The sequence below is a fragment of the Gymnodraco acuticeps genome, unplaced genomic scaffold (genome assembly GCF_902827175.1).
Source record: "Gymnodraco acuticeps unplaced genomic scaffold, fGymAcu1.1, whole genome shotgun sequence".
In the NCBI taxonomy this organism is placed as follows: domain Eukaryota; kingdom Metazoa; phylum Chordata; class Actinopteri; order Perciformes; family Bathydraconidae; genus Gymnodraco; species Gymnodraco acuticeps.
The window spans coordinates 3305825-3328046 of NW_022990966.1; the positions used below are offsets into that span (position 1 = coordinate 3305825).

The 22222-nt window shown below is 35.7% G+C and overlaps 4 protein-coding genes across 15 annotated transcripts in view; 1 reads left to right on the top strand and 3 right to left on the bottom strand.

Annotated features, from left to right (window-relative positions):
- Positions 1–2431, bottom strand: part of larp1b (La ribonucleoprotein 1B) — a 39783-nt gene extending 37352 nt beyond the window's left edge. For all 5 annotated transcript variants that reach the window (XM_034235298.1, XM_034235296.1, XM_034235297.1 and 2 more), the window contains exon 1: positions 1721–2431. In XM_034235298.1, coding sequence (XP_034091189.1) covers positions 1721–2066 — 346 coding nt within the window. In that variant the 5' untranslated portion in view covers positions 2067–2431. The remainder of the gene's footprint in view (positions 1–1720) is intronic.
- Positions 2428–11955, bottom strand: si:dkey-177p2.18 (phospholipase B1, membrane-associated). Of its 5 annotated transcripts, XM_034235304.1 has the most exons (17): positions 11024–11955; positions 10755–10817; positions 10576–10613; positions 10230–10320; positions 9722–9780; positions 9033–9100; positions 8751–8794; positions 8234–8354; positions 7027–7078; positions 6854–6934; positions 6355–6420; positions 5623–5714; positions 5305–5386; positions 4644–4745; positions 4446–4541; positions 3827–3898; positions 3156–3723 (listed from the first exon to the last, which is right to left on the bottom strand). In XM_034235304.1, the coding sequence occupies exons 2-17, from the start codon at positions 10810–10812 to the stop codon at positions 3568–3570; spliced, it is 1278 nt and encodes a 425-aa protein (XP_034091195.1). In that variant the 5' UTR covers positions 10813–10817; positions 11024–11955; the 3' UTR covers positions 3156–3567. The 5 variants fall into 5 exon arrangements, with proteins under 5 accessions (XP_034091192.1, XP_034091195.1, XP_034091190.1 ...); XM_034235301.1 differs by lacking the exon at positions 3156–3723 and adding an exon at positions 2428–2596 and having other exon boundaries at positions 10755–11955; XM_034235299.1 differs by having other exon boundaries at positions 10755–11955.
- Positions 11654–15368, top strand: LOC117558858 (dr1-associated corepressor). Of its 4 annotated transcripts, XM_034235310.1 has the most exons (6): positions 11654–11844; positions 12536–12571; positions 13238–13351; positions 13520–13633; positions 14111–14219; positions 14613–15368. In XM_034235310.1, exons 1-6 carry the CDS (start codon positions 11747–11749, stop codon positions 14637–14639), a joined length of 498 nt encoding a protein of 165 aa, XP_034091201.1. In that variant the 5' UTR covers positions 11654–11746; the 3' UTR covers positions 14640–15368. The 4 variants fall into 4 exon arrangements, with proteins under 4 accessions (XP_034091201.1, XP_034091199.1, XP_034091202.1 ...); XM_034235308.1 differs by having other exon boundaries at positions 11654–11859; positions 12536–12608; positions 13258–13351; positions 14111–15368; XM_034235311.1 differs by having other exon boundaries at positions 12536–12608; positions 13258–13351; positions 14111–15368.
- Positions 15369–15442: 74 nt separating this feature from the next.
- On the bottom strand, positions 15443–20886 carry LOC117558856 (activator of 90 kDa heat shock protein ATPase homolog 1-like). The gene is made up of 9 exons (XM_034235305.1): positions 20670–20886; positions 19263–19453; positions 18881–18963; positions 18668–18785; positions 17572–17660; positions 17301–17429; positions 17085–17186; positions 16760–16811; positions 15443–16326 (listed from the first exon to the last, which is right to left on the bottom strand). The coding sequence occupies exons 1-9, from the start codon at positions 20747–20749 to the stop codon at positions 16154–16156; spliced, it is 1017 nt and encodes a 338-aa protein (XP_034091196.1). The 5' UTR covers positions 20750–20886; the 3' UTR covers positions 15443–16153.
- Positions 20887–22222: the final 1336 nt, after the last annotated feature.

The window sequence follows — 22222 nt, forward strand, 5'->3', positions numbered from 1 at the left end:
AATGACCACGATGTTTACACCTTTTGTTTTGGGAGTCAAGTTAAGGACTCTTTTACTAGCGCACTCGATAATTCATTTTATTGAGATATATTATTATTATAAAACTAAGTTGACGTTGCTTTTTATGTTTTATTTTTAGTTAGTCACCAGATCATTTTGTTTCAGTTTTTAAATTCTAGTACATTTTCACTGCTTACTTTTGTTATATAGTTTCGGTTTTAGTTTTTTCTCAAAGGAAATCATTAGTTAGTTTCAGTTAACTACATTTTTCTCAGCTTATATTCTGAAAGAAAATTTATAAAAATTCTGATATCAAATATTCAATTATTAGAAGGCTAATCAAACATTTTAACATTTAACTTTCATAATATTCAACTGGGCTTGTAAGAAAGTAAAACAACAAAAAAGTTAAGAGAAGCAGGGGGGCCCAGGAGTGAAAAAAATACACTACATACTACATTTCCCACAATGCAACAGTGCCTTCCATTACATCCTCCCTGGCTGAAAAACATCAAGTCGGTCCCCAAATTCCAGTTTGTAACACAAACAAATACGCTTTGTTAGAAATGTAATTGCTTGTGTTGAACTCTAGATAACCCTAATGACATAGTACATACACTTTTTATGACAAACTGTATGTGTAAACATTAAAGTAACCCTTTATTTGTTTGTTTTAATAATCAGTTAAAAGACTAATACTGTAATAGTGGAATCCATACATATCCAAAATGTAGTTTGATCAGTTACTTTTAGCAGTATCTATTTTGACAATCCATTAGTTGTCACAGGAAAACCACAGCATTCATTGGATCAAGTTTCACAATGAAACTGAATGAACATTATTGTAGAGTGATTATCTTTGTTGTTTTACTGGTGGTTGTATACATTGCTGATGAAAGTTTCAAGTATTTCACATTACTACTGCAACAGTTGGTCGGCTAATCAATTAGTTAATCGAGAGACAAATAATTGGCAACCAATTTTGACATTTTTAAAACCCTTCTCAGTAACAAATGTGGACACTTTTCAGGGCCATTTAATTTCCAATTTCCTTCAATTCATGAGTTAATGATTCATTACAGACATACTAAGTAGACTAATCCGAAGTAAAATCATTAGTCTTAACCCTCACCTACTTCTTTAACTCTCCACCTGCCCAACACCTTGCTCACATGCTTTCAGCAGTGACAGTGGAGCAGGAGGCTGGTGGGAGGAACTGCAGGCAGCCAGGCCATTGGACATGCAAAACGTGTCTTTACAGCAGCAGCAGCAGCTAGCCATGGCTGTCTTAGCTTTTTCCCTTTATTACCCAGAGACAGCACACACATTAGGCTGCTTTTGGACTCATTGTTTTCCTCCCCATGTGATGCATTTAACCAACAATAGGGGATTAGTGTGAGAAGCAATACATTGGGAGCTAAATTAAGAGAAGTGGTCCGCAATCAACACGTGGTGCTGCGGAGCAATCCGAGTACAGGGGGGAGGGGAGGGGAGGGTATGGGGGAAATATGCTACCATAAACACCTCTTGACATTCAAGTTAACACACTTCATTTAACCCTTTAAAAAAAAGCTTAAGTGAGGTATGATAAGGATTTCTGTGCAGGGGGGAGCTGTCAAAACGCTGCAACAACGTGCTCACACTACTGCCGTTAGTAGTAATCATATTGTCACAGTTAAATCCCTTTCACTATGTGTAGACATTATAAAAAGCATCTCACCTTTCTCCTGGGAGTTGTTGATGTTATTGCTCGGCACCCTGCCTGTCGTCCTCTTAGTCCACGGGTTGACTTTCGGCGGAGGAGCTTCCACAACTTTGCTCTTCACCGCCTCCACAGCCGAGTCAGCGGTGCTGCTTTGGTCATTTTCTTTGTCGTTTTCTTTGCATTTCTTGTGCATGTCCGCCTCGGTGTTGCTGTGGTCGTCGTCTAGCTGCTTCTCAGTCTGCTTTTCTCCATGCTGCTCCTCCTGAGCCTCTGCCTCGATCTTGTTTTGGTTCTTCTCCTCGGAGCTGGCCGCTGTCAAACCAGCCGATCCGACCAGACTGCACTCAACCTCTGTGGACATCCTGCTAGTCTCCTAACAGTACACAGTGTTAAATCCAGTGTGAAGATGTAGTCCTTGCTCTTTTATCCCAGAGAATCCCGTGAGACGCGTAGGGGGAGACCACATCCACAACTTGGGGTAAACAACTCTTAGGGCTGGACCTCGTTAGCCAGCAAGAAGTAGCTTCTGAAGCTAACAGTTAGCCAGCTAGCCGAAAGTAGCTCCTAAAGCTAACAGTTAGCCAGCTAGCTAACCATGCACCAAATCAACGAGATTAAATGTCTCTATTTCAGCTTTAAATCCACAGTTTTAACATCAACAAGTAGTTACCTCAGAGTCTCTAGTTAGTCACCATGAAGACGACACGATGTGGTTTAGTTTGCCTGCGAGTTTTCTGTCACTTTTCTTTAAAAAACAAACTCCCACAGCGACCTCCTCGCTGTCTCTCTCTCTGGTTTCAGCTCCACGCTCCCAGCAGAGAAGAGCTCGTGCATCCAGCTGCTGTCTGCTGTAAACAGTGACTCTGCTGCCCCCAAAGCCACGCGCAGGTACTGCAACACACATGGATTAATGTACAGTATATCTCTATGATATTTATACCTATGATTTATATCCTAGAAATTGCCTAGAGATGCCTGCAGAGGCAATGTGGGGTTAATTATGGACATGTTGACTGACTGACTGAAGCTTATTAACCTCCTTAGACACCACTATGAAACGTTTCCGAGTTGATTACTGACATTAAGACAATTCTTTTTTTATATATATTTTTTATTACAAATGTTGTCATTTTCTTAAACCAGAAAATACTGTTAACAGCCATACAATTCATGTTAATCTTTTTTTAAATGTGAAATAATATGTAAATCATGCTATAAATGACATATGAACACATTTGTGTAAAAACCTTCAGAATATAGAAATGAATTACACTATGAAGCTTGGTGTATGTAACTTTGGAGACGATTTACATAACATTATGTTGTGTAAATTATGTATGTATGTTGTATTTGACTGTATATGCATTGACGTTTCTGAGGAGTTTGTGTAAAGGTACAGTAAGTGTACAAGTGTGTGACAAAGTCAGCATGTAAAAAATAGACCAAGTCATATATATACATATTTTAATGTGGAAATGTTACATTTTATACATTTACTTCTGTGTCGAAATAATAACACATGGGCCCAAAAAATCGGTTCAATGATAATTCAATGGTTATGGATTTTCAAGAAAAAGCTGCAGGTTAAAATATTTATTTTGTTATTCTATATTAACAACAAGGGGAACAAGTTTTAATTTAAGTTATGAGTTTATTTATTTAGAATCAGCAAATACACATTTATTATTGGTTTTCATAAACAAATATTTTAGTTTTATTCTTTACATTCATTTAAATATTTTATTTTTGTGTGAACAAAACTCATTAATTTGCCTATTTTTTATTCTGTTCCAAAAACATAATTTGTATTTCTTTAATTTTTTTTATATATTTTTTTACTTAACCCACAATTTTTTTTTTTATTACATCATCGTTAACACATAGTTCCCTGAGATTGTTTTAGGATTGGTTTCTGTGCCTTTCTCTGCCTGTTGAACTACAGATAATGAAACCCAGAGATCAGAAACATCGTCAGCGCCACAGAGGAATGCTTCGGTGCAGACGACACGACTCGAGGTCTGGTGTAGATGTAAGGATGCTCCAGGAGAAAAGGAAAGATAATGATTATCTTATGTACAAACACAAATACTTAAAGATACAAAATGACAGTTATTTTTGTACCTTTGTTGGGCAGATGAGTTTTGTTGGCTCTGAAAAACTCTTTATTTTCTCTTTCTCTCCGTTAGCCTGGAACTGAGGAAGAATTGTGTTTACATTTGGAGAATCAGAAAAGAGCAATTTCTCTCAGCATGAATACAGTGATGGCACGCTTCTATATTTTTAGGAATACACAGTATTTTGTATCTGTTCCAAACCCAAATCAGCCGCTTTTTATGAAAACTACTAATACAGATATATATTAGCCTGTATTTCACTTTTAGCCAACTAAAATAGAATAGAATAGAATATCTTTATTGTCATCACACATCAGTGTAACGAAATTGAGTTGGCATCTCTCACTGCAGTACATAAATAAGAACACATCCATATAAGCAGTGATAAAGCAGAGATAGTAGCAATAATCAGGGTCATCCCTTAAATGCACTTTACCAGAATGTTAAAATACATTTTTAAGGATTATTTAATAAAGAAAAGCTACAATGTTTAAATATAAATAGTTACTAAAAATATCTGTTTGATACTTAATAAATATACAAATAAATAACATATGGTATTTTTGGCTGCAGTCTTTGAAAAAAAAAGCACCTTAAACAGTTATCTAAACATAATAAAACCTCACCATGTTGTTCCACAGTCCCTTAGCCAGCTCTTCATGTCCTTTAACAGTGAAGTGGAAACAATCTGCCGTGAAGAAACTCAAGTCAATCGTCCCGTCCTGAAGTACAAACAAAATAATCGCAAATAAGTATTGTTAGTGCAAACAAAAGGCAACACGTGAATGGTGGTGTAAATGTTTCTTTGTGTGTGAGAGACTCACAGGAAGTGTTGGAAGTACGGCCTTCTCTAAATAAGGCTGCAGAACAACAGCAAAGTCCTTTTTGAAGAAACGCTCGCCGTGCAGAAGCTTCTCTAATCTCCTCTGTAAAGAACGGAGGTCCAAATCACCTCAGAGTTTTACTGCCTGATAGCACGACATCTACACCGGGTTTCTTTGTAGTAACTGTGCATCATAAAGCTGTTCAATCCTTTTGGGGAGTACATAACTCTACTCAATTAAATACACATATTTATAAAAACAGCCCACATTTTTATGAATTATTATTACAGTACAAGTATTATTCTGAAGAATTACTATTTGTCAAAGTATCAAAAAGAACTTGAGGACATGTTATGCTCATTTTCAGGTTCATATTTGTATGTTGTGTCTCTACTTTGACATGTCTCCATGCTTTAATGCTGCAGCACCTATTTTCACCCTCTGTCTGAAACCAGAGCCCAGTCTGCTCTGATTGGTTAGCTGGCCGGCTCTGTTGTGATTGGTCAACTGCTTAGAGATGTCCCGCCCCTTAGCCTCTCACATAAAATGTGTTGAAGTGCTAGCCAATAGGAGCGTGAGTGTTACATAGTGATGTCAGTAAGTGTTGGAAATAAACAAAGAAGTCCAATGGAGGCGCTTCAGGCAGAAAATTTTCTCTCACCTGAAATTCGTAGTTAACCTCGACCAGCTCCTTCAGCTCAGGGGAGTTTTCTTCAGGTTGGACAAGACACGAGCAGAAACTCCTGAGAGCAGAACATCAGATTATCAGATTAAAAGATTATCAGATCAATTATGATTTGTAATCCTCAGAGATTTGGACACAGACATAAGGCAGGGCAAATAAAAAACCCTCACTGTACAACAGGATTCAGGATTTAGTACTTGAGTAAATGTATATCTATATTTTAAGATATTCTGGTGGTAATAGCTAGATCCTGCAGGGGTTTATATTAACAGATTATTAAAAACCAGAGGTAACTTTTGCAGCTGACAGCCGAACGTCGGCCTCTGGACGTCTCTGAGAGGCTTCATGGGGAAAATCTGCACCACGTTGACGATCGTCCTGGGGATCTGAAACCAGAACAACAACATTTACCACTAGTTTCAGTAGGATAGAGGTAGAAAGGAAAAACTGTTCCCAAAGAGTAAAAGGGGAGGGGAACATTTCACATGTATGCATATGCACTGAGGTTAATGCTTTAACATTTGTGCAACTTTTGTCCTGGTTTGACTGTTAATAAAGCATACATTATCACCCAAATATTGGTTATACCTCTTAAGCCAACTTCATTCAACCTCATATATTGACCACACTTTTTACTTTGAAAGTATGGTCAATATACCTCGGTTACACAAAATGAAACCTTACATTTCAGTTAAAAATGGCAGCACATATTTCTTTACTATAGTATTTCTACTTCACTGTAAAAAAAAGAATAATCTCTTAGTTGTTTGAGTTGAGCCCTCTTTTATTTGTTTCTATTTTAAGCCACGTACAGCACCAGTCTAAACAAAGGATGGGAATCTCAATCCAAACACAAAGTCATATCTTTATTAGATAACAAAGGGAAAATGTGAAAATGAGGATACCACATGCATCATTTAAGTATGATGATGTGAGCATTGAGTAGTGATGGGTGAAGTAATTATGCATTTTTTTAGTCAGGTAATATATTTTAGAACTGTTTTGAGGTACTTCATAAAATCTCACCTCCTTCATCATCATGTCCAGAGCTTCTGTCATGTGGTGAATGAATCTGTCGGGGGAGAACAGAGTCTGTGGAGAGGGGAGAGGAGGCTCAGATTTATAGTCTGATATCTTTCAAATCTGATATTCTCTCAGATTTAAACTGTACATTTGCGAAAGGAAAACTCAGAAATGTACAAGAAAATATCCTTAAATTATAAAGACACACATTTATAACAACAAACTAATTTATTTTTTAAAATGATGTGGATTCCTGATTTAAAAACACATTTTCTTTCCTTTGTTTTGTACATTTAAAATAATTTCTGTTTAATTTGTGGGATTTTCGTAAAAAATGAACCCATAAATGTAGGAATTTAATTTGGAAAATTGTGAGGGTTTTATTTTTTTATCTCTGATTCAATTAACTTCCTCTAGCTTGATTTTGAATAAGCAAAACAAAATGTGGCCCTCAAATGCCGTTGTACAATACAGACTTTTTACTCAAATAAAACACCCCTACTTTGTCTTTACAGTAATCACAGATGTCGTTCATGCCGATCATCATCGTCACCACCTTCCAGTCCTCTTCAAAGTTCAGACCCTGAAGAAGGAGAGTTGATGTTGAACGTCACATAAATAAAGTTTAAATTATGATTATGAATCATCTAATGAGCAGAGTGAGATGAGATTTACGGGATAGGACTTGAACGTGTCGATCATGTGTCTTATCTGATCAGAGACGTTTCTGTAGAAGAACAAACATGAATCACAACATCAATAAAACATTATCAAATCATTTACAACTAAATATTATGATGTTTGAACTTAAAGGTATGGTAGGTAATTCACTTCAGAAACACTTGTTATATTCCATGGAATGCTCTTAACATCCCGATAGCAATGACTACATTAAATGCTTTGACAATAAACATATGATATACAAATATTTCATCTGTGGAAGCCGTGGCGCTGTAAAAAGCACGACCAATCATCTGCCTCGGCCCGGCTAAAATAACTGGATGGCCTACCTGCCTGTCAGCCTTCCATCTGTGCACAAACTTATCTCGTGTCCTCATTGGTCATGTGCGCGTTCGTGTGTGTTGGAGGAGGGACTCTGTAAGGAAGTCTGAAGGAAGTGGCAGATTTGTTCCGGTTGTGTACTTTCAAATTCCAGCGCACTCGAGCTGGTTTCTCCATTCTTACCTATGATTCTTACCTACGTTACCTTACCTACCCTACCTTTGAAGGCATTAAGAGGGCACTCAGTGTCTCCTTAAAGATTCCTACATTTGCATGATAAATAATTATATTGGTTTTAATTATGTACTTTAGTTCACAATTTACTTCATCATATTTTATACAAGTCTGGTTTGTGTTTTCTTAAGTTACAGCGATTTTGTCTGCTCTTGTATAGTTTTATTTTAATTTTTTTATAAATCACCCCCAACATTTCCAAATATTTCCTTGACAGTTTGAAGCTCCACATAGCCTACAGTTACCGTACAGAAGCACACATGTAAATGTAAAATAAAGTTTAATATAACAATTGGGAAGAAGCCAGAGCAATGAAAACAAAACGCCTCCATAATAATAATTTGGATGGAAAAATGCCTAATTATAATTAAAAAAAACATCTCTCTATTTTTTACTTAATTGTATTTAATTGTATTTATTTATCTTTTACATATTTGTATTTATTTATTAATTTGTATTAATTTATTTACTTATTTTTATTTATTCATTTCCTTATTTTCCTTACATATTAAGGAAATGTGTTTTGAAATAAATAAATAAAAATAAGTAAATAAATGAATACAAATTAATAAATAAATAAAAATAAGTAAAATATAAATAAATACAATTAAGTAAATAAATAATAAATAAAGAGTGTTTGTCTCACAGTGTGTTGTGTCCGGTAACGGCGAAGTTGAACCCGGTCTCGTTGACGGTCGCCGGCTGACCGTGGAAGATCCGAACCGGGGACGGACCCAGCAGCTCGGGGCTGAACAGCTTAAAAATATCTAGACAATAAAACAATCAAACATTACAAAAATAAAAATAAAGACCTGAGTAAAGAAGCGAGGATCCGTGGATTTTATCAACTAATACGTCAAATATTTTACCAAGATATAAAAACATAGATCAAAGCCATGTCTTCCATAACTTTAAGTTTCACTGTTATTTCAGTCACAAATTATCTAAAGTTCAGCGTTAAAATAATTTTTGCAGGTGATTTTTGTTTTGTTTTGAAGTTCATTTTCATTCAATCTTTTGTTTTGATTGAGATGTGTTAACACTGGGCTGGACTTTAAATATATATTTATACATTTAATTAACACTGAATTATATTTTCTTACAGTGTTAGGCCTTGATCATTTTTCACTTCTTGGTTATTTATTGGACATTAAATTACTTACTGGCCAGTGTGATGACATTTTGATACGTCCCATATCCTCCGATGCTAAAACAGAAAGAGACATAAAACATACATAATCATAACAGCACTTACAATGTGACTGGAGAGATAAGATAATGTTAAATAAATCATCAATCAATCGATTAGCACCTTTTAAAACTGGCTACTGTTATAAATCCTCTGATTTACAGACAGCTGATATTCAGAGGATAGTTTGAGTTTTTGAATGTTTTATAATTAATATCCTATGGAGTATTCATTTGGAGCCGTGGCGCTGATTTACCTCCAAGATACGTGGCGAAATTCAAAAGGTATGGATAAAATCGTAGAGCCATTGGCACCAATAGCTGTCTGCAAGAAAAAAACATACATGCAATATTTTAAAAGCAGAGAAGTCTTCATTACTACTAATATTATTCAATAACAATAACAGTAGTTTGTAACTGTGAGTGTGAGTGTAACACTAGTTACATTTACACTAAGTACAATTTTGATATCCTTTATTTGAGCACTTTCAGTTTGTGCTTTTTACTCTTCTACAGTTAGTTTTTTACCTTTATTCACTTTCACAAATTTGGATCGTTACAACCAAAACTATCAAAGAACTTTTAAAATGTGATGTTTTGTCCCAAATGAACCTATGAAATTACACCTAAAAAGAATATTCGATTTAACAACAGAAAACAAATAAGATAAATAAATACAAAATATAACCAACAAAGAAGTTATGATGTGTTATTATGATAAAGATAAGACTTCATTGATCCCTTGTGACATTTACAAGCTTCACAACAGTATATAAAAAACAATAAGCTCCTCTTTTATTAGTGGCAACACATATGACAACAATTATATCATATTATTATATTTTTCTGAAATGGGCTGCATAACGTTTACTTTGACTTTTTCTACTTTAATTGCGATTCTTATTCTTTCACATCAGTAACTTTTTGAATGCAGTACTTCACTCACAGTTAAAGAGTCTCCCAGTGCGGCGATGACTTTGACATCTGCAGCTTTGACATATTCAACTAGAAAGAAAAGAAAACAATAAAAACAGTCAGACTCAAAACATATACACATGTTTGAGAGCTCTGATAACCTTGAACAGGGTATATTACAGCGACATTAAAAGGCACACTCAATGTTCAAGCAGACTATCTCAGTAAAATATCCCACATTTATCAAATGCCTTCATTTTGCATCTGCACACATTTGATCTCATACAAACTTTTCAAGAATCATAAAAGGATTAAAAAAGACATTTGTAAATCAAAAGTGTTCAGCATGTTTGAACCACTTCTTCTTTGTACTCACATTAAAGGTATTTAAGACCTTCCAAGCATTGACATGTTGGTGAAAGAAGTATCAATAAAGTCTTATGTTAATATATGATATAGTTGTTAAATGCAATTGAAGTGACAAACCAGAGTACATTACTAGAGTTAAAGTACTTAGTAGTAACTCAGGGGACCCTCACCTGAGGTGGGGACGCTGGGAGATGGAGTCATATCAGGACAGATGAAGGGTGGATGAAGAGGCTGGCGGAGGAAATCTGTTCCTAAAACATCCTGCAGAGAAAAAATATGTTCTGTAGGTTTTGTTTTCATTTAAAAAAGATGTAACATGGAGATATTTGTCACCTTTGAGAAACTTGTTCTCCATAAAGATAACTCATACATCATCATGCGACTCATTTCATTTAGTAAGTTGGAGATTTTAAGTAGAATAATACAATTTTGGCATCGCATATTTCAGTTTCAGTATTGATTTGTATACTTAGACAGGTAAATATAAGGAGTTAAATAACAAGATGGAGACAATACCTGATGGAAAGGTTCATCTTCTTCCTTTAAAGTGTAGCCTGCAAGAAACAAGAAAAAAGTATAAATACATGTTGAATAAACTGCAGATAAACTTGTTAAAATTCACTCTGTAAAAGATGAGTTGTTTTTAGTAGAAACTTTGTGTGTTACCTTTCACACTCATATAGTTTAACACTCACCGTCTACACGACATGCTGCTACTAAACAGACTGCAAACAGCACACGTGTTGACAACATCTTCTCTTGTCCAAATTGAAAAGCAGATTTAAAGATTTTAAATTGCATAAAGTCGTCCTCCGGGTATGAAGCTTTGTCGTGACAAAAATCCTCGGTAAATGAAGACTGATTAACGTTATCTTTGACCTTTGAAGTCATTAGGCCGAGTCCTATACTGCGGATAATCGATTTATAATTGCAGACAAAGTTGAACCAGGAGTAAGATACTTACAGGATTTAGAGAGATCATATCATGCAGATAGACAAATAATTCACGTTGGAAATAAAACAGTGTACTCAAATGAATAAAAGGCATTTGTTTTTAAGTTCCTTTGGAGCGATTTAAAATACATCCCTTATTCAGATTAAGTCCATATAAAGAGAAATCACCAAGTCAAGTGTAAATGATGAACAAGACACCACCTGAAGCTCCACTTACTATCTTTTTCCCACACGTTCAATAGCAAAGTCCATTTCCTGATTCAAACCATAATATGCTACTAAAACCCACATACAAAGCTTATTAGTTGGATCTTTTGACAGGATAGGCAATATTTAATTTCTTTCCAGTCTTGCTCCTGCAACCTGTGGTAGAAAGTGACTATTTTTTTTACACTGTTGTAATGTTATTTTACCCAAGTGAATTATCTGAGTACTTCTTCTAGCTCTGGTAAATAGTCTAACTGTTAAACTAGCTACTCTAAAAGCAAAGAGGGTTAAATTAAACGTAAATATCAGAAGAAAACGTTAAATGCACTTATCTGGTGGGCTTTAAAAACTATGTAGTTATGTTACCTTTAAATCATTGTTTATAAATATGTATTAATGAATAACCTAACCGGTGTGAACGCAGCATAAAAAAACGCGGGGCTCGTGACGTCAGTATCGGGGTCACGCGGGGTTGACCTCAGGTGTTCGCGTGTTTTTCAGGTAAATTCCTGCTGTCGGTAAACAAATGGACTCAGCGGCGGTTTGCGGTGAAAACATGAAAAATGTGACCGAACTGCGCGGTTTAAAGCGAGTAAAATGCCCGGACAGAAGAGAAGATATAATGTACGATTCCCTCCTGTGAGTACAAACTTTATTTTAGAGTTTAAAGATGTTAAAAGTTAAAGATAAAAATTATTAGCCGCGTTCATGTAGCATGAAGTGCTGGGCGCAACGTTCAGGTGATGCCGGAAATCTGGGTTAAACGTCGTAAACACTAAGACTGTCAATTGTCATGTTCAATATTACCCGAGTGAAATTTGGATTATTCACAAAACGGAAGTTTAGTAAACAATGTAAGCCTTCATAAGAACAATAATGTGATGGAGTAATTGATGTACAAGTTATTTTCAGTTCTGGTATTGTTTAGACAACACAAAATGGCACGTTTAACCTGTATACAATAACAAATGAATTGAGAGGCTAATGAAAGTAAAAGTAAAATAAGTAGTAAGCGATTTCGTTGCTTTACTATAACACTTTTGATTGTAAATAACTTTGATCAGAAACAGAAATTGCTCCATATTTGTCTCTCTTCTTGTGTTTTCTGTTGTTTTTCCTTGGGTATATTGAATATTAGTTGACAGGTGCAGATTTCCGTAACATCAAAAGTGTCACATGCTAGCAAATAAAACATTCTGAATGCTAAATGAAGTTCTGATTTACATGCTGTCTGATGTACAACCTCAGATACAGGAAACAGGGGTTTATATAATTTCTCTGAAAGTGTCCTAAAGTTCTTTGTTTCTGCTCACAGAGTCGCATCAAGAAGATCATGCAGAAGGACGCAGAGGTGGGGAGGATTGCGATGGCAGTTCCTGTGTTAATCTGTATCTTTTTACACTTTCAGATTGTGGTGGATTAGCTGTGAGTATGTATTATTATGCATCACTTTATTTCCACCAATCTGTTTTCCTTTAACTTCTTCTTTAGGGTTTACGGACACATGGCATGCAAAACCTTTTGACTAACAGTGGTGTGAAGTAATTAAGTACAACGTTAAAGTACTTGTTCTTGAATATTTCAATGTAATGCTTTACTTAAGATTACTACATTGTTTGGCAGCTTTACTTTCTAGTTATATTTGTTATATTGTTGAATGAAGACTAAATCAAAATGTGTAAATTAAGAATACTAAAAATATTCTTGGCGATGATTCAATCTGTTTTAGGCTATAAATACTAGTGTCTACAAAGCCACCTTTATTGTCAATCTTCCAGTTTGTGTGTACAGACAGAGAGATCGAAATACCGTTTACCACAATCCCGAATATAAAAACAAATGTATATTAAAATATAAAAACCTGTGTGCAAATAATATATGTACAGTCAAAGACACATTTTGACATTAAGACCTAAATCATAAAAACACAACAATTAATATGTACAAAATAACAGTCACTTCAATATTTTGAGAATGTATTTTAATTGTATGTAGAAATGTGTTGATGTTTTTAAAGTCCTGAATGTCAGAGATCAGCTCGAGCGCTGGAAATGTTCCTGAAGTCTCTGCTGACCAAAATCTGTCTGATCACTCAGTCCAAGAACAGCTGCGTCGTGTCTGTTGCTCACATGTGAGTAAACCACAACTCCACAAATATCAGGTCAATATTAAACTACACACTTTTGGACTTAAAACAAATAAAAGGAAAACATCTGTGTTTAATCTTCTTAAATGGTCCCAAGATATAAATTGAGAATGGTGTATATGAGGATAATGAATTGATCATGTTTCTGTGTAGGAAGCAGTGCATAGAGTCGGAGAAGCTATTCCACTTCCTCATAGATATGGCGGAGCGACCCTCGTCTGCCGCACAGAAAGACGCCAGAGGTCTGACCCTGTGGCCGATGTACAGGTGGAGACTGGAGTTATTATTATCAGACGTTATAATTCTTAACTTCAAACATCACAGACTGTTTGGGTGGTGAAACGTGTGACCTGATGTCCTTTTGGCATAGCTAGTGTTTCTGCATTTAGTCAACAGATTTTCATTAACCTTTCAGAGGAAGTGTACTTTATTAGGACTTTTAGAAGCATTAAAAGAAGGTTGAGTAACAATGAAATATTGTGCGTAGAAATAAAGTAGAGTTATTAAATAATAACATTTAATTATAATTTGTATTAAATATTTTCTATTGATTGCATTATTTTTCTTGTTTTTATGAATACTGAATATTGAAACTATATTGGAACTAAACTAAATCTTTATTTCTTTATTAACGCTGCAATATTTATTTTTTGCTTGAATAATTATTGAAAGAATACACTTTTCAGTTTATTGGCCATCTGGTTAGTTGACAAAATGCTTCAGCTCTAATCTGTTTCATGATAGTCTTCCCAGGTCAAAAATGCATGAAATTCAGGTTCAAAAACCGCCTGAAGTGGTAGAAATGGCGCCACGGCGAAACCTGGGCTCACTGGACAACGACTCCAGCTCCAGTGTACGTATATGCTTCTTACTGTACAAACAAATGACTGATGATGGTCTCCCGTTGTTTGTTTTTTAATACCCCAAATTAAAGCATGACATATATATAAAGGCAGGTCTTGGTGTACTGTTGTGTGCCAAAAAGACTATGAAGCTATGTCACAATAGCGACCCCATGAGGAGGAAATGTTCATTACACTCCAGAAAAAAAGCTTTTCTATTTTTTGATTATTTCCTAAACTTTGGTAAAAATGTCCTTTGCAATCAGAAGAAAAGGTCATGTTGTTCTTTGGACTAAAAGAGTTTATTCTTGCTATAATAAGCTAATAAAAAAAACAGATCCAGTGTTAACCAATTTGATTTGGTCCGATTTGTGTTCAAAATATGTGTCTCTTCCTTCCTGCAGGAGTCAGAGCTTTACATCTGCCTTTGAGCGAACAACCAGAGGAAGGTGCTGTCAACTTCCAGCATCCTTTCATCATGTTTATTTTATTTAAATGTTTATTTAAACGCTGCTTGTGCAGGTTAACGTGTAGGTAATAACTATGGAACAAAATCTAATTTTCTTTTCAGTTTAGGGGGGAAAACATTTAAGTTGTTTAATACTTTAGACCTTTGGCTGCTAATGTACAGTTTGGGGTTCTTTTTGTTTTGGAAAATATATATTTATGGTGTTTTGTAATGAAGCCTGTTCCCTTTTTGTTTGTAGCAGATATGCTAGGAGGACAGGAAGAAGTTGAATGCTCTGTGTAAGTTCACATTAAGGTATAATGAATGTATTATGCCATTTAAATAACAGACTTTTAAATCCTATGTTTTTCATGCTATTTGCTTTGTTTATAAGTTGAATTCACATGGTGTTACGCTATATGACTGTGCTTTAAATCCCAGTTTCCCTTACCATTTTATGCAGCAGCCTTTAAAACTGAAGTGCTTATTTTGCTAAACTGTGACCTTCATGGTTCCTACTGTGAGCGTTTAACTTTTAAAGCACTTGTAAATTAACGTTTTAAAGAGAGCGAGCCCATAAGGCTCACACAAATGGTTTCTTGCTCACGTGAACGTTTCCTTGTGGCTCCGTATCTTTGCATGTGAAGTCAAATTGTAAATAAATAACTTCTGTGATTTAATGTGAAAGTTAAATAAAAACAAATCAAAAGCATAGGAGAGATTGGTTTATTCCAAGAAACTAATCGTTATACATTGTGAGGTGAAATGATGAATAAATAGACGCACTTTGTTCTGAAAACTTTACTGGAAATTGACATTTAAGCCAAATACAGCAATACTTCTCTCTTGAGTTGCTATGCTAGCTAGCTGCGTGAAGAGAGGAACCTGATTTCACTTTCCAATACTTTAAATGATTTGCGCTGAAGCTCCCAGTTGATCCTGTGATGACTTTAATGAAATACCAGAAAGGTAAAGTTCTGCTTAGCTCAGTGACACATTTCAGTAAATGCATATCCAGTAGTCATTCCTCCGTCTGTCTTAAATAAAACATGCATCTTCACTACAGTTACACTTGAAGAGTAAAATATGTATTAAAAAAAGCATTTATTTTTTTTCAAGTAAAAGAAAATCCAAACATTTATTTTCAGTCTTGCAGTAATTACATATTTATAGACTTGGAGGCCAATTTGCATTAGTGGTTCAATAGATTAATATTTTGCTTTATTCAATCCAGAGTCTCCAAGGCACAGTCCATGAATCCCTCTCTTTTGAACTGACCCAAACACTGATCGAGAGAAATCTAGACTTAAATACGTTGAAAGAAATTAAAACATTTACACAGACGAGTGACAGAACGGCCTCACCTCATTATCTCTTCAACTCGTGCTTCAGAGTTTACAATGGGACATCTTGTGCCAGAGAGATCACAGGACAAGAAGTTTTAAAAATTTCAAAATTGAGGAGGAAAAAAAACCGTAGACTACAGTTGAAACGTCTTCAGTAGAGTCGAGATCCGAAGCCAAAAGTCTGTTTAATAGCTTCAAAGTAGTATCTCTTCCAGCCCTCTTTCGTGCGGTCCTCCTCGTTGTCGGGGACGCCTCGACAGTCCACCTTCAGCTCCGTCTCGCTGCTGCGGTCCTTGAACGTCATGGAGATCGTAGAGTAATGCTCTGTGGGGCAAAAACACCCGAAAAATAAATAACATTTCTATTTCCCCCCAAATAATAGTCCTGATTCAAAGATTCTGCAGTCAATTTCTTACCTGCAGAGTTCAAGTACTTTGTTCGTTAGGAACTGTTGATTATGAGTTTACTTAAATGATCATGACGCACCTCATAATAACATGTTTTGTTTACTGAAAGAAGCTAAATATTTTACATTTGTAGTTGTGTGTAATAAAAGAAAGCTAAAACCTATATGTCAAGAAAGGTAATCGACTAATTTGTACGAGCTAAATTGTTTCCCCAAATATAATGACATATAAAACATATGGTGTGTTTGAGTAGATAACGTTTACACTTTTATACACAATCATTTCTAATGTAAGACAAAAACATTTGTGTCAAATCGGCTCTTAGAATATAAATGTATAAATGAACGTACCAGCAGGCCAGTTGTTATACCTCCACTTCATAACTATTTTCTCATCAGGAACCTGGTGGAGAGGATTCATTGTTAATGTTAAAGGGTAAAATAGAGGACAAATTGCACATTTACTAAAAGTGAAATTCAAGCCAAAACCCACTCTTATCATCACACCTAAATTGTTACTAGAAATGCAATTGCAAGACATTTTTTACAGAATTCCTTTATACCCACAGCAATGAAAAAACATACTGAGACGTGGTTCGTTTCACTAGCTGTTCACACAACCGTAGTATGTATTGATTGTTATTTAATGCTTAGCTTGGTTTAAAGGTTGTCTTACCAGATCTGTGAATTCACCGAAAACATTTCCATCTAGCAGACGAAACTTTCCGCCTTTCTCTCCGTCCACTGACGCTGGAGCGTGCGTGAACGCCTGAACCATCTGCAGATGCATAAGATAAACACTTCAATCTAAATGTGCATTTGCTGGCTGATTCTTCTAACCATCTGTGAGATGAATGTGCACTCAAGAGTCAGATATGGAGAGGAAGCTTACATCCTGGTTGAGGAAGACCCTGTAGAGATCAGCCGGGGAGGTGAGGAACTTTTCCCTCATGCTGAACTTGCAGGTAGGGATCTTGACGCCGGTGTTGATCGGAGCAACTGTGCTGCCTGAGGAGGAAATCTGTTCCACAACAAGAATAAAGAAAGTGTGGCGAGGGAGGATCAGTGCTGCGATGGTGTACAACTCACAGTAAATCATTTAGGGACAGGAGCTGTGTGGGATAATGTAAGATGTGGCTGAGGATCTTTTGTAATTTACGCACCTGAGTTTTATTCAGCTTGGCTTTGGACTGCGATGTTGTGGTCTTGGCCACACCGTTGGCTGTAGGCAGGATCATTCCCTGTGTGAACTCTGAAATTAAAAAAAATGAAACAAAATCAGCTTAAACCTTTTTTAAATCATCAAAGAAAAAGTATTTCAGTTTAAATAATCAGTACAAAATACTTATATCTAAAACTTGTCTCATATTAACATTTTCTACATAACCATTTTGTATTCTGTTTTTACACGTATCTTTGTTAACCCAAATGTTAAATATGACCTATGAAAAACTCTGTTAAAATATATCAAATTAAAGGTAAACATTGTGAATACCCCAAAGATGTGAATATTAATGAAACTAAAAACTATGAAGACGTTTAACGGTCATTAAGGCAGAAAATGCAGAGAAATGTTCAGAGAAAATTCAGACACTAAGGTTGTTAATACAGGGTATATGCAGGAATCCTGAAGTCAGATGCAATACCTTTTAGGACCTTTTTTAAGACCCGTTCCATACATTTTAAGACCTCATCGCCACTTGGAGTTCTAACCGGTTACCTTGGCGACACACTTTACCTCACATTGACTATATAACAGTATTGATTGTCCTTCCTCCTTATCTTCCAACCATTTGGACGCAGACTTGCATTTCCCAATAACGATGTTGTTTAACAACCGGCGTAAACGGACCTTCGCGCGCTATCAAGCAGTGAGCGTGCGATGTCCTGTTCAGATGACGTCAAACCCAACGGGATGCCATAAACAAACTACACAGAATCACACTACACACCTACGCAATGATTACATTCAGGCAGACTGTAGAATACAACCTCTTTGGACCATTTATATACTTATTGAAAACAAGCTACAAAATGTAATACCTTGGAAAATACTTTTGAATAGCCTTGATTTCCGTAAAATGTATTTATCAACTTTTAATACTTTTTAAGACCCCGCGGACCCCCTGTAATGATTTTTTTTTTTAAGTCCAACGTTGTAGGTTAGTGATCCTGTGATTCAGTTTGTGTGGTGAGTGGACCATTTTGTTTGAATTACCATCACTGTATTCCTTTAAATCACAGAATGGTTTCACTCACCTGTTTTCAAGTAACCAACGTAGCTTCCCAGGACCTGGCGGATATTGTCAGCTCCTTTTGTCCTCATCAGCTTGGTGAGGGGTGTTTCAGGTTCATCTTTATTCAACGACACAGAGATCTGCACAAAGATCAAAAGGTGGGATTTCAAAACGCTGTTCCTACAACATGCAGTCGGTTGAAAACACTACACACAAACTCTTTGGTGAAACTTACATCCAGATCCTCCATGTCGTTCTCGTCCGAAAGGTTTGGGACATCAATGGATCCTGTATACTTGACTCCTGCTTTCGACACTCCTGGGAAAATAAAGAGAATACAGTTGTCAAATGGAACTTGAAGCCTCTTTATTCAGCTTTCTTTAAAAATAACAACAGAGGAACACTTCTTTTTGATCAACTGTTACTGTCCTCTACTAGCTGTGGTTTCTATTTTAAGAAGCATTTACCTGCCAAAATGAGAAAGTGGTCAAAACTACACCGAAAATTATCACTGCTTTATGCACGCCTAGTTATTTCCTGTGTATTCATCCAGCAATCAATTTTATGCTAGTATATATTTCACCGCAAAACAACAGTAGCTTCAGTCTCCGACTCACCAGTCCAAGTAGCTTTCAGGTTCCATTCATAAAAGAAAATGAGTTTCCCTTTACGGTTGTTAATGGAGGCCTCTCCTTCCACCTTGGCGACTTCTGTCACCTCACAGCTCCCCTCCTCGTTCTCCACGATCAAACCGAGGAGGAGGGATTTTAATTTGTCGGACGACCAGTTTGTTGCATCTCGTTCAGTCCTGCAAAGTGAACACATCCAAAAAGGTAAATAACCACGATTTTAATTTTCTTCCTCTATAATATTCACATAGCATTTGCAATCTGATCTTTACTGTGCTTCATTTCCATATTGTTTAATGTTTTTGGATACTTTGCTTATTTTCTTAAGATGTATTGCTTTACACTAAATGTGTCAATTTGTTCACCATTGACCAATTTATCTTTATGGATTCAGTATCTTTACAACCAACATATTGTAGATTCCACCTTACAATTCATTGACATTTAGCTCTAAATACAGCAGTGTGATGAATTATCAACTATTGCATCTTTACAAAGCACTTGAAGTCAAATTACATTACATTAAAACTAAATTAAACGACATAAGCGTCCTGATTTACTCTGTTAGGAATCACATGTTTGATTATCTAGGCCTTTGTATTGAGAAAAACAGACAAATAAATACCGAACAGAAAGAGGACAGGGCATTCGTAACTATTAAAAAAATAAAGGCGTTTCAATTAATTGTCTGTGAGAAACGGTAGATCATCTAATGAAAAGTATTGTTAGTCTAAATAATACACACTCAAATCTAGAATGAACACTTTTTTCTGATATTTACGGTAAAGATTTCAACATTCCTTAACTGATTGATGTTACCATGGATATTAATTGGGTTAGGAAACCATGGGGAAAACTCCATAAAACAGCATACAGTTTGGTAAGTATTCAGTCTGTAGGAAATGTGATGAATAAATACTTAATGCCACTTTGTGCTCACAACAAGAAATGGCTGTCAGATCACAAAAATCTCGATTCATAAAAAAAAACAAGATATCGATTTGCTGCAACTTTTAAGATATAATGTACCTTACATGTCCTATAGAGGTGTAACAACACACGATTACACTACACGGCTCGTTATTACACCGGAACACGCGTGGCGTAACCATTTTGTTGTTAACGGCTAAAACCTCCATACATACATTAAAGCTACAGTAGCTAGCTGCAAGGGAAGCTAACTTCAAAACGAGAGCTCGATCAAGAAAACCTGTAACATTTGATCATTTACTTTAATAAAAACTCAGAGCTCTCTACGAAAATCTAGACGGCAGTTGTTCATCAGCACATAGGAGCAACATCTAAAAATAACAGATATAGCCATAAATAGTATGTCAATGTGTTACATTAGCATTAGCAGGCTAGTTAGCGTAGTGTCCTTTCGTGATTTCTCACCAGTGCCAGTTGTTGACATTAGTCGCGTCGGCTCTCTCTTCTACGATCCAACGAGGGTCCCCTTCTCCCCATTTAGCCATTTTTTTCCGAAATATTTAACGTGTAGAGCTGTGTGCGGATGGCAGATTTGTTGCCGGTGACTGTCCCGGTGCACGTTTTTTCTAGAAGCCTCTGGCAGCTGCTGGCCCTCCGCGGTGCTCCTGCACTTGTCGTCCGTGTGTAGAAAATGCTAGAAACGGAACTCTGTGTAACAATGTAGAAACGTTCCGCCCTACCGGAAGTGACCTTCTAAGGAATATTTCCCCACAATAAAACGAAGACATCTGGAGGGAAATAACACTTTATGAAATATCCTTTACCTAAGCATTACTATACAAAAAGTATTATATATATATATATATATATACACATACATATCATTTACACTTTGTATTGGTGTATTAGTGCATAGACAAGAAAATATATAGATTAGAAAAGAAAAGATACATCATAAATATTCAACAACAACAAACAAAACATTCATTTTGATGCACAATATACTTGCTAGTCAGGAAGGTGGACTATGATATACATGGGGATGTTCAAATGTTTACAGTATTTTGAGTACAAATAATATACCATGTATAAAAGTAGTGATTATGCATGAGTACATTTCTGATTAATATATATTACTTTTTTGGATTAGATTTACTAATGTGAATGATTACATTCTTATTGCAACTGGTAAATCTAGGGATAATTAGTATATGAAGCACGTTCTGAGAAACTCATCGCTTCAATTTCCTACAATTACCATCAATACTGATTTATCATTCATCCATTCATCATCATCATTTTTAGTAGCATAAGTAGCATAACATGGAAATACTCAATCTCGTCATTGTACTTAATTACAGTATTTGAGTAAATGTACTTAGTTACATTCCTCCACTAATCTTAGACATGACTCATTTCATATTTTGTATGTTTCTGATTTTGTATATTTCTGGTATTTATGTTTGTATAATAACACAGTCATTGACATTTTATATTTTAGCTTTTTCCTACTTTGTAATGCAACTGCAAAAACCCCATAAATTAAGTTCTGTCCTAAATGATTGTTGTCTTTGATAAACACGTTATTTGGGTAATAGATAATAAGATCTAATAAAAATGTGTTGAAAATAATCCTGTTTTTTCTCTGATAAACTGAATAACATCGAATTTTGGATTGGGCAAAACAAGACATGTCAAGACATCCGCTCGCGCTTTAGGAAACTACAAAGAGAGTTTTTCATAGTTTTCTAACCTTGTATAGTGAAAACATTTGTTGCCACATAAATATCATCCCCAGAGCATTTACATGGCTCACAGTAAACACATTCCACATCATTTACATATTAAACGTTAGCAGGCAAATTATGGGAATGTGCTGTTATCTATGGTTTCAAACAGCCTATTCCTCTTGTACTGCGGTACGCATCACTGCATATCTTTGGACATATCTTTTGCACTACTTTTTATTTTGTATGTTTGTATTTTATTATATATGTTGCGTTGTTGGAGGAGCAGGA

Excerpts from the sequence above, each read along its gene's own strand:
- si:dkey-177p2.18 (XM_034235299.1), bottom strand. The coding sequence starts at position 10,950 with ATGACTTCAAAGGTCAAAGATAACGTTAATCAGTCTTCATTTACCGAG. Across the intron at positions 10,614-10,754 it reads AGCAGCATGTCGTGTAGACG|GCTACACTTTAAAGGAAGAA; the intron begins GTGAGTGTTAAA and ends TGTTTCTTGCAG. Across the intron at positions 8,795-9,032 it reads TTTCGCCACGTATCTTGGAG|CATCGGAGGATATGGGACGT; the intron begins GTAAATCAGCGC and ends TTTCTGTTTTAG.
- LOC117558856 (XM_034235305.1), bottom strand. The coding sequence starts at position 20,749 with ATGGCTAAATGGGGAGAAGGGGACCCTCGTTGGATCGTAGAAGAGAGA. Across the intron at positions 17,661-18,667 it reads CGTTGGTTACTTGAAAACAG|AGTTCACACAGGGAATGATC; the intron begins GTGAGTGAAACC and ends TTTTAATTTCAG. Across the intron at positions 16,812-17,084 it reads TCGGTGAATTCACAGATCTG|GTTCCTGATGAGAAAATAGT; the intron begins GTAAGACAACCT and ends CCTCTCCACCAG.
- LOC117558858 (XM_034235307.1), top strand. The coding sequence starts at position 11,747 with ATGGACTCAGCGGCGGTTTGCGGTGAAAACATGAAAAATGTGACCGAA. Across the intron at positions 11,845-12,535 it reads GACAGAAGAGAAGATATAAT|AGTCGCATCAAGAAGATCAT; the intron begins GTACGATTCCCT and ends TTCTGCTCACAG. Across the intron at positions 13,352-13,519 it reads GTCGTGTCTGTTGCTCACAT|GAAGCAGTGCATAGAGTCGG; the intron begins GTGAGTAAACCA and ends GTTTCTGTGTAG.